General features: G+C 55.7%; 1 protein-coding gene across 1 annotated transcript; it reads right to left on the minus strand.

Moving 5' to 3' along the window:
* Positions 1–392: 392 nt before the first annotated feature.
* EMILIN3 (elastin microfibril interfacer 3) lies at positions 393–9,357 on the minus strand. Its single transcript, XM_052684016.1, has 4 exons — positions 9,093–9,357; positions 7,473–7,595; positions 6,077–6,324; positions 393–5,490 (listed from the first exon to the last, which is right to left on the minus strand). Exons 1-4 carry the CDS (start codon positions 9,272–9,274, stop codon positions 3,599–3,601), a joined length of 2,445 nt encoding a protein of 814 aa, XP_052539976.1. The 5' UTR covers positions 9,275–9,357; the 3' UTR covers positions 393–3,598.
* Between the last annotated feature and the right edge of the window lie 784 nt (positions 9,358–10,141).

Consider the following 10,141-nt stretch of genomic DNA (forward strand, 5'->3'; position numbering starts at 1 on the left):
GCTCTCGCAGTGCACAAAATCTCTTCTGCTCTCCAAGTATCTTCTTTGAGCCCCCTTTGCCTGTCTGCGTGTAGTCCAACCTGCACTCTGACCCCTCATCTCTCACAGCCTTGGGTTGCGTGGTGGTGATAGCTCCCTGCAGCTCTCATGCCTTCTGACCCTCCCTGGTCAGGATGTCAGTGCTTACAAGCAGGTGGGTCTGCCTGAGAGCTGCATTTTCACACAGTCAACCCCAACGGAGAGCTGATCCAGGAGCTGATGAAGAATTTCAAATCAATGTAAGGGATGTGCTGGTTCTTCACACCACTGGGTCAGTGTGGATTTAACTATGAGAAACATCTTGCAGGGATAGAAAAAAACCAAATCCCTGTTAGGTTAGGGTGGACAAACGCCCATTTGCATTCAGTTTTTTGGGTTGCTTCAAGCCCCATTATGTTAATTCTTACTGCTGCAGCTTCTCCCATCACCCTATAGGTACGAGCAGCTAGCAGAGGTGATGGAGCTGAGCTTCCCTCCCCTCGGGCAGGAGGGGAGTAATGCTCTGCTGTGCCCTGAGTGCAACCACTTCATCTACTGGAGACCTCCCCTGCCTGCCATTGACTTGAAATTCTTCTCCTGACCCCATCATCTGTGAGGACCTGCCCCAGGGCTCTTCATGAGTCCTGCCAGAACCGGATGCTCCTCATTTGGTGCTCAGCCATTCTGCACCTCTAGCACAAGTCACATCCTGCACTAAGGCAGCTCTTCTCATGGCACAAAGGCAGCAGTGAAGAGAGTTCTGACTACTGAAAACTTACCGTAGCTCTCTGAGCCAAGTGTCTTAATGTTATTCATCTTCAGAGATGGATTTTTTAAAGGTGATGATGGGTCACCCTTATTTATAGATGAGCCTCTGGCACACCCAGCACTGCTGTGTGGTGTAGCTGCTGGAGTGAAGCTGTCACATGGCTTAACTTGTAAAGCTGCATGGAAGTTGCTGGGCTTTGAGCATTTTTCACTCGCAGCAGTAATTAATAGACAGTGCTTTAATCCAGGCTGCCTCTTGTCCACTGCAGCCCCGTGCAGTACAAGGCAGAGCACTGCTGGGCTCCTTCCTCTGCTCTGCATCCAGCTTTTCCTTCTCTGATGCTGTGTGAGTGTGAACCACTTCCTGCTACTCTGATTCCCTCTCTTCCTGTCTAAATAGCTTCAGTGTTTAACTTGTGCTCCCTGTCTTAACACAAGCCGGGTGTTATGCTTCTCTCCTTTCCTAAAGCCACAGAAGTCATTTTGATACTGGAAACCTCAGCAAGAAATATTTTATTTTTCCTTTCCAGTACAAACAGCCTTTCAGCTTTTAACATCTGAACAATGTACAAGGTTTCAAAAACAATAAAACACAGCCTTTTAGCAGTACCTATTGCCAGCTGCCTCAGAAAGCTGCCCAGCACAAAACAACTGCATGGGCACCATCTCCTTCCCTCTCTGCAAGAAAAAAAAAATGCCCTATTTTACACCAATTCCTTTCATTTTTAAACACTGATAGCTGAGAACTGAAATACAAACTATCTTCAAGTGACTAGTCAGGAATAGTCCAAACATAGCACCATGTTCAGGAAGCTCAGACTTCTTCCTTGTCCTGGTTCGGTCAGTGCCAGCGCTGGCTCTGTGCTGCAGGAAGCTGTTCTGCTGCTTTCTGGGGCAGAAGCCCTGGCTGCTCAGCTTGGCAGAGGTGAGCCTGGGGCTGGGCTTTCTCTTTGGTTGCTGCAGCCCTTTGGGGGCCTGGGGCAGGGTGCTCCTGCAGGGCAAGGACCTGGCCCATCACCAAGGGCTGCCTTGATCTCCCTGCCCTCTGCTGGGGGGAAGAAAGGAGTTTGTGCTATTTAAGAGCAGGTTTCTTGGGATACCCCAAAGTGGCTGGATGTTGCTCCTCAGCTGGAGCAGGTTCTCAATTATCAAAGCTGCAGCCAGGCACAGTACTCACCATTCCCATTGTGCAGAGGGTGACTTGCAGAGCACAGAGTGGGAGCTGGGCTGGAAGGGCCCACGAGCTGCAACACTGAGCTGAGACAAGAACGTTCCTCTGCTATAAAGTGCCAGAGTTGGTGGGGTGGAGGCTCTTTAATCTCCTCTTCATCCTTCCTTGTAACAATATCCCTGGTGGCTGAGCGGCAGTGTGCCCATGCAACCCCTGGCAAAGGTGGGCACCCGCTCCATGGGGCCAGGTTGGCACCACTCAGCACACACTGACCTTCTCCAGTCTTTGTGGGAAAGCAGGATGACACTGGGTGCATCACTTTGGTTTTCACACCACCTCCAGTCCCGCGCTGACCCAGGAGCACAGCTCAGCCTACCTCCAGGCCTGAGCTCAGGAGAGGTCTTCTCAAGGTGCCTCCTCTCTCTGGGGTCCCTGAATCCTCAGCATCCCCATGGACCCAAGGGATCCCAAAGCAGAAGCAGGCTCCTGCTCCAGGATGGGGAAACCCACGAGCAGGTGTGCACTCATGCTCACGTCCTGGAGCCGCTGCACCTTGCCTGCCCTGGGATGAGATGAGGAAATCACGTTCACAGTTTAAGCAATAAAACAGGAGAAAACCAGAGCTGGAGGGCAGGAGGCTGCTCCACGCCTGGCTTTGTCTCTTCAGAGATCTACGCACACGTGTCTTTGGGAAAGACACAAGTTTTTCCATAACCCTTTGCATCAGTGCCAGGTGGAACCAGACAGAAAAGTACATTAGGATTGCAAACCACAGCAGCACTAAGGGAGCACGTGGGCTCATGGAAATGCTGCTAGGACTGGCGAGAGGTGCTCTATGCAGCTTTCCAACGTACAGCAAGGGAAATGGGGGCAGCAAAAGAAAGCTTTGCAAAGGGATGAGCACGGTGACAGCGGATTGTTCAAAAATATATATACACATACCATATATATATATATGCATGTGTTTTCTTAATGCATATCCTCATATGCTCCATAAGGCATGTGCGTTTGCATGGAGAAGGCAGCAGTAGAAATGGATTTACCTTCTGCATGGAGGGCTGCCGGCTCGAGGAGGGGAGTGCAGCTCCCCAGGGCTGTGCGAGTACGTGTTGGCTTTGAAATCCACAGTTCCTGCAGTGAGTTGTTCCCTGGAAGGAGCCCTGGCTCTGTTCAGTCCCTGGATGAAGATGCAGGTGGTCTTTAGGTCAGAGAATTTCTGTTCCTCAACTGATGACTACAGGGTTTTATTCTTCGACAAGCAACCAATCCACAAAAAATATATAAAAAAAATAAAAATAATAAACAAAATAATAAACAAAATAAACCTTCCCGCCTCCAGCTTCCTCCTGAATTGTCCTTCTGGGGTCATCAGCCCTCAGCCCACGCATCACCCCCGGCCATGTGCCGGTACCTGCTGCTGCAGGGGCTGCACAGCTGCTGCACAGCAAGGCAAGCACCAGAAACAACACAATTTAAAAAAAAAAAAAAAATTAAAAAAAAATTTAAAAGGAGGGGATGAAGGAGAGGGTGTAGCAGCTTTTAATTTATCTTTTCATTAAAAAAAAAAAAATTAAAAAAAGGTTGTCACATTGGAGTCTGTGTGATATAAGTTAAGCGAGGAAGCAGCGCGCTTTGGCAGGGCTAATGCTTCCCTCCCGCCCGCTCCTCCAGGTGGCCGAGCTGCTCCGCCAGCTCCAAGACCTTGGCTTGGCAGTCGAGCAGGTTGTCCTTCAGCCCCGTTATTTCCTGAGAGTGGGCAGCCAGCGTCCCATTGAGGCGGTCCATGCGGTCCCACAGGCCGCCCGCCTGTTTCTCCAGCTCTCCCCTCACTCCATCCAGGCTGCCCAGCACAGCCCCCAGCCGGCCGCAGGCTCCCTCCACCCTTGCCACGCGCTCATCAAAGTGCGCGACGTCGCGCTGCAGGCTGCGGGCAGCGCCGCGGCAGGAGCTGAGCTCACCGGCAATGCGCGCCTTCAGGCGCTCCAGGTCGCCCTTCAGGTTGAGCACGCGGCGGTTGCTGAAGAAGAGCTGGGAGCTGTGGTCGCTGACTTTCTCCTGGATAGAGTGCACCTCGTCCTCGATCTTCCGCTCGTGCTCGTCCAGCGAGGAGTTGACGTGCGTCACGGTGTCCGAATACTGCGAGACGGAGTCCTTGAGCCCCGTCAGGGATTTGCTGACGGTGTTCAGGTTGATCTTCAACAAGGTGATCTCCCCCTGCAGAGCCCCCGCCGCCTCCTCCTCGATGCGCCGCTGGATCTCCAGGATGGTGGCGTTCAGCTTGCGCAGCAGCTCCGAGGTGCTGTCCATGCGGAGCAGCAGGTCCTGGTTCTTGTTCTGGCAGTCCTCGATCTCCGTCCGGAAGGTCTCCACGTCTTTGGAGGCGGAGCTGCAGCCCGACAAACAGGTGCTCTCCAGCGTGACCAGACGGTTCTGCAGCACCTCCAGCTTCTCATCCGTGCGTTTCCTCATGCTGGCGAGCTCCCCCTCCAGCACGGGCACCACCACCCCATCCATGCCCATGGGAGCACTGACATTGTTCAGCTCCCCAACGATGCTCATGAACCTGTCCTCCAGGGTCTGCATTTTATCTTCGAAGGCCGTTCTCATGCCATCCACTTCCGCCACCACTGTGCCTCTCATGCTATCCTCCATGCCGGAGCAGCAGCTCCCCGTTTCTCTCTCGGTAGCATTCAGCCTGGCCTCTAGGTCCTCAAAGCGCCCTTCGAAGAGGTTCCCCAGGGTGATGGTGGAGATCTCTCCATCCATCCGCGAGTGCAAGTTCTTCTGCGACTCAGAGATGCTGTGCAGGCCCTTCTCCAGGATGTTCATGCGGTCAGTGAGGTAGTCCAGGCTGCTGCAGCAGCTCTCCACCACTGTTAGCCCTTGGATCTGGGTCTCCAGCTGGGAAATCTCTTTCTTGATCTCCAGCTCCTTTCCATCCAGAGTCTGCTGCAGCCGCAGGTTGGCAGCTTTCTCCTGCTCGCACTGCTGCTGCACCTCCTGGATGCGGAAGTCACAGGCGGTCTGGATCTTGCCCAGCTGCTTCTCAAAGCCGTCGAGCAGCTCCCCACGCAGGCTGCCCAGCCGTGCAGCCACGTACTCCTCCAGCAGCTCCATGGAGGTGAGGGGTGATGGCCGGGCCGCCTCCAGCAGGTGCTTGAGCTGCCCATCGTGCTCCAGCACCATGCCACGAACCTCATGGAGCAGATCCGCCTTGGATTTCAGCACGTCGCTCACCTCCGCCACTTTGGTCAGGATCTCCCCAACAGGTGGATACGAAGCGACATCAGCCTTGTCTGCCACATCCACCAGGCCATCAGGAATGATGCCAAAGCCCACAGAGGAGTCAGGCGTGCTGGGGCTGTTCATCAGTGAGCCGATCATCTTGGTGGTGTCCTCCTGGATGGCCAGGCGCAGGCGGTCCCCCAGCCCACTCACCAGCACGTGCAGGCTGTCGTAGGCCTGGGCCAGGCGCCGCACCTCCTCTTCCAGCCGCTCCAGGCGGTCCCCAACCAGGCCAGGCAGCTTCCTGCCTGCAGGAGACAGAGAAGACGGTCAGTGCTGTGTCCTTTACCTCCCTCCTGAGCTTCTGATTGGTTCAAGTCCTTTCCATCACCTCATAGAACAGGTTGGGCTGGAAGGGGTCATCTAGTCCCAACCCTTCTCCTTTCTGATATCAGCTCCCACCTGCCTCTTGTTTTCTCAGCCAAACATCGCCTCAGTCTCCCTCCTTTCACCTAGCTCCTCTACTCAATTTGATGGGGAAAACCTGCGTGCTTCCAAGGATGGTAACTCCACCACCTCCCTGGGCCTGTGTCAATGCATCATCAATTCTTCCTAGTATCTAACTTGAACCAGCACAATTTGAGGCCATTCCCACTCATCCTATCATAAGCTTTAAAACAATGAGGTACAGCAATTTTAAAGCCACACATTCTGAAATGTAGTAAATAAGAAAAGTGATCCTCAAAGTAATGAGAGGTCAGGCATCTGGACACAAAGGTCACCCACCTAAAGTCTGTACACTCATGCCCTTTGCTGGAACATGAAGCCGGGAGCTCTGTGACCAAGGCCAGTGGTGCAGTAATGTGGGAACCCAAAGCAAGAGCAAGATCTCACCATATTGATTCTTCTTTGGTCCTGCAAACAGGTCAGGGTGGCTTTTCGGATGGGGAGGCACTCTGGGGAGTGGGAACATCTTCGGCCCAGGGGGCATTTTGGGACCGGGGTGCTGGGGCACCAGGACAGGCTGATCGGTGGGGCTGTCGTGGCAGCCTTCTCCCATGAAGCCTGGGCAGCATCTCCAGGCCAGCTCAGTCACTGTCTTGTAGCCAATCTTGTACCTGGGTCTGAAGAAGGTGCGGTACCTTTCCAGGAGAGGGGAGAGAAAGGGAAAGCATTTTAGAGAGGCAACCTCAGCTCTGAGTAAGATAGAAGAGTGGGGCCATGGGTCCTGTTGGCGTGAGGAGAGCCTGGCTGACACCCCGAGAGCACAGTCCTCCCACTCACTGCATCAGTGCTCAGTGCAGCACCAACAACACCTGCCCAAGAACACAGCTCATGAACCAGCATTGCAAAAGCATCACCCAGTCTTTCCAGGACTGGACCATGAGGTGAAATAACCAGGTGCCACCATGCTAGGTGGAGAGGGGTTTTTTGTTAACGAGGCATAAGTTGATTTTTATTTATTATCATTTTTTAAAACATTGGATTCTTGATGCTAGCTTGATGCTAGCAAACAGATGACCACTGTGACAGATGTTAAACAGTTGGGCAAATTCCAACACAGAGCAGCACAAATAGGAATGATGGATGTGACGCCAAAGCCTTTGTGAGCTCATACCACTGCCCGCAGGTGCATCTCACAGAGCTGGACAGTGAGGAGCAAAGCAGTGTTTTCACCCATCCATCACATGGGGCAGCCCTTCTGCAACCGTCCCCACAAGATCCCCAGTGTCCCCACCCAGGCTGCAGCTTCTGCAGCAGGAGTCACATGGAGTTATCTGCTCACAGTGAGGGGAGAAGGAGAAAGAAAACCCAAATCCCCCACTATCTGAATCATTTTAACATTTCCCAGCATCAGTTTCCCAAAGACCCAGGACAGTTTCAAACATCTTTGGAAAATAAGCTCTTCTTTTCACTGTTACTCTTCCTGTAAGCTGCCAAGTTGTGGCCCTTTATTCCTTCTGCCCACAGGTTCCAGGGCCAGCAGTAGAGCAGGATGCTGCTGTGACAGCCACCACCAGTGGCATGAAGCAAGGACACCTTTCTTTCCTGGTGCTCCTACTCCCAGCAGGGGCAGGGAGGACACGGGAGCATGGCATTCCCACAGCAGTGCATCCCCGCCCAGAGGTGACCACAAAACCCCACATTCTGCCCTGCTCCAGCACAGCATTTAGGAGGTAGCAGAGAGTTTTGCAAATATTTTCCCACAGCAGCAGCCCTCAGCCTGCTCTGCTTCCCCCTCCCCTCAAGGAAGGGCAGCCCCCCAGCCCCTTTGTGTCCCCATACTCACAGCACTTTCCCCGGGCACTTGGGGCCCCAGCTGCACTTGTGGTACTCAGCTTTGACGTAGCTCTCGGCGCCATCCTGCAGCACGCAGGTGACATTGCGCTGCACCACATAGGCACAATAGCTCCTGAGGGGGGGAAGCACAGCAACGCAGTGTCACCTCCTGCCCCAGGGGCACAGCATGACAGCCTGCAGTCACCTGGAGCTGTGCTCAACAAGAGAAGCTATGGGGGCAAGGAGAACACCCCCAGAAATGGGTTTTCTGGGAATCATCAGCCCTAAAGAAGTCTCTTCAGGTTCCTCAGAGCAGCAGTGCAAGGAGCAGAGTCTCCTCCCTTCTGCCACCATGACCACAGCTGAGTGCCACTGGGTAACACCAGCTCCGGAGCAAGGAAGAGACAGCTGGAAGGAAGGATGCAGGAGTCCTATTGGACAGATGGAGGCCAAGGCTGCTCTGCTGGAGGCAGGCTGCCAGCCGGAGCAGATGGATGCAGTCCATGAGGGCAGAGAGTGGGGACGTGTGGTGAGGCAGGGGCTGAGGGTAGGGACACAGCAGATGGCAGAGCGGGAGGAGAAGAGGGTAGAGGCAGCAATGGAGGGTCAGCAGGACAGAGCAGATGGGCCTGAGTGAGCTGCTGGATCAGGGAGGTATTTGGCAGGGCAGGAGGACGCAGTGCAACCTCTTCTTCCCAACCCTCTCCAAGGGCTCTCCACGCATATCTCCTGGGATAACCACAGCAATTCCCATCATTCTCAGCCCCACTGAGAGGCTGCCAGGCCCCGGGCATGCACAGGGCTCAGCACTGCAGATCGCTGCTCCAGGGTGAGTCATTTATCCATGTGCAGGGCTACTTGAGAACTAAGGCCAGCAACTTTTCTTAGCTGGATGGAAGGGAGATCATGTGTGCATGTGGAAATTTAGAATCACTCTCACCCATAAATCCAGGATTTGCTTTTAGACACCTCCAGCCTCCTCTTTAATTAAGCTAGTAGCAGATCTGCTAGCCACTGTTGATGAACTGTGCACACTTGTGGCTGCTTGGATTGGGATGGCTCTGGCTCACTCCCCTTTGCAGAAACCCCTTTCTTTCTCACCCACCTGTGGCTAGCAGCTTTATAGCTGCAGCTTGATGTTTTAAGGGTGAGCAGCTGGAAAATGTTACAGGGTTTGGAAAGCTCCCACTGGCACTGCCAGTATTGTTCATTTCAAATGTTACTTTATTCATTTCAGCTTGTTTGTAACACCAAATCCCCCCCTTTTCAGAGGGGCCAAATACAAAACTGCTCTACCAAACAAGCACAGAGAGCCTCCCACCAGGACATAACACCCTTCTTGCTGGGGAATGGAAAAGCATATTGAACACGCAAAGCCTGCATTCCTCTTTCACCTGAGCTTTCCAGGTTACTTAACAGCACATCTCAGCCCCAGTAAGCCCCATACATAGGGATATACAGAGGCACACAGCCCCGTCCGCACCCCCTCCCCGCCCGATCCCACAGCTCTCACGTCCCTACGGGGCCCGCACGTACATTCCGGTCCCTTTCGAGACACAACCGCCTCCCCCCAGCCCAGCACCGCCGATGCCCATCTCGCGATGCCCGACGGCCGCGCAGAGTCGCTTACTTGTGCTTGCCCACGGGTTTGCCGAGCTGCGGGCTGGAGCCGGTCGTGTAGAGGTTGTACCTGCCGCCGTAGGGCAGGGGGGCGGCGGGGGGGTAGAAGGTACCTTTGGCATCGGCGAGGGCCAGCAGCGTCCCCAGCGAGAAGCAAGCGAGCAGAGCTCCGCGGCGCAGCTCCCGCCGCATGGTCCCGAGCCCGGCGGAACGCAACGGGGACGAGGTGGCCGCAGGCTCCGCTGCGGAGGGGCCGGAGCTCCGCCCTGCCCTGCCCTGCCCTGCCCTGCCCTGCCCTGCCCTGCCCTGCCCTGCCCTGCCCTGCCCTGCCCTGCCCTGCCCGCCGGCACACGCTGCTCCGCCGCCCGCCCGACCCCTTTTGTAGGGCGGCGGCAGGGGCGGGCCGCGCTCCTCCCCCAGCCCTCCCCCGGCCCCCGACCCCCGGCCCCGCGGGCGGGGAGACAAAGCCGAGCCCCCCGCCCCCAGGAGCCCCGCGCCGCCCGGCGGATGGAGCCGCGTGTCCCTGCGGGTGGGATGGGACTCCGAGCCCCGGCGGCCCCGCAGCCGCCCCTTCTGCCCCCACCGCCCCCACCGCCCCGCTGCCGTCTGCGGGCGTTTGCCCCCGCGGGCAGCAGGTGCAGCAGCGCGGAGCAGGGCAGGGTGCGGAGCTGCGGGGCGCCGTCTGGAGCTCTGGGGGAGGCTACGGGAACCCTTGGCCCCGGGCAGCCTTTGCTGTCCCGATCGCACCAGCATCCAGTTCGCTCAGGGCCGGTGAAACCAGCACATGGGTTTTTCAGAAAGAGAAAGAGAATTCCAGAGCCGGCATCGCGCTCCCCCCCCTCCCCCCACCCCCTCCCCTCCCGTGAAGATTCGCCTTTAGTTCCAGGCTCCCCGTTTGTTTCACCAGGTACCCAGACGTGCAGCCCAGGGGTGCGGCTGCATGGCAGGGCTGCGCTGGGACCTTTTGCCTACAGAACCTCAGCTTCTCTCGGTGTATTATGAAAGCCGCCCTGCCCGTCTACCCCTCCTGAGATCCCCGTTATCGCGCACACAGGTACC

Source organism: Tympanuchus pallidicinctus, unplaced genomic scaffold (genome assembly GCF_026119805.1).
Source record: "Tympanuchus pallidicinctus isolate F22 unplaced genomic scaffold, pur_lepc_1.0 scaffold20, whole genome shotgun sequence".
NCBI classification, from domain to species: Eukaryota; Metazoa; Chordata; class Aves; order Galliformes; family Phasianidae; genus Tympanuchus; species Tympanuchus pallidicinctus.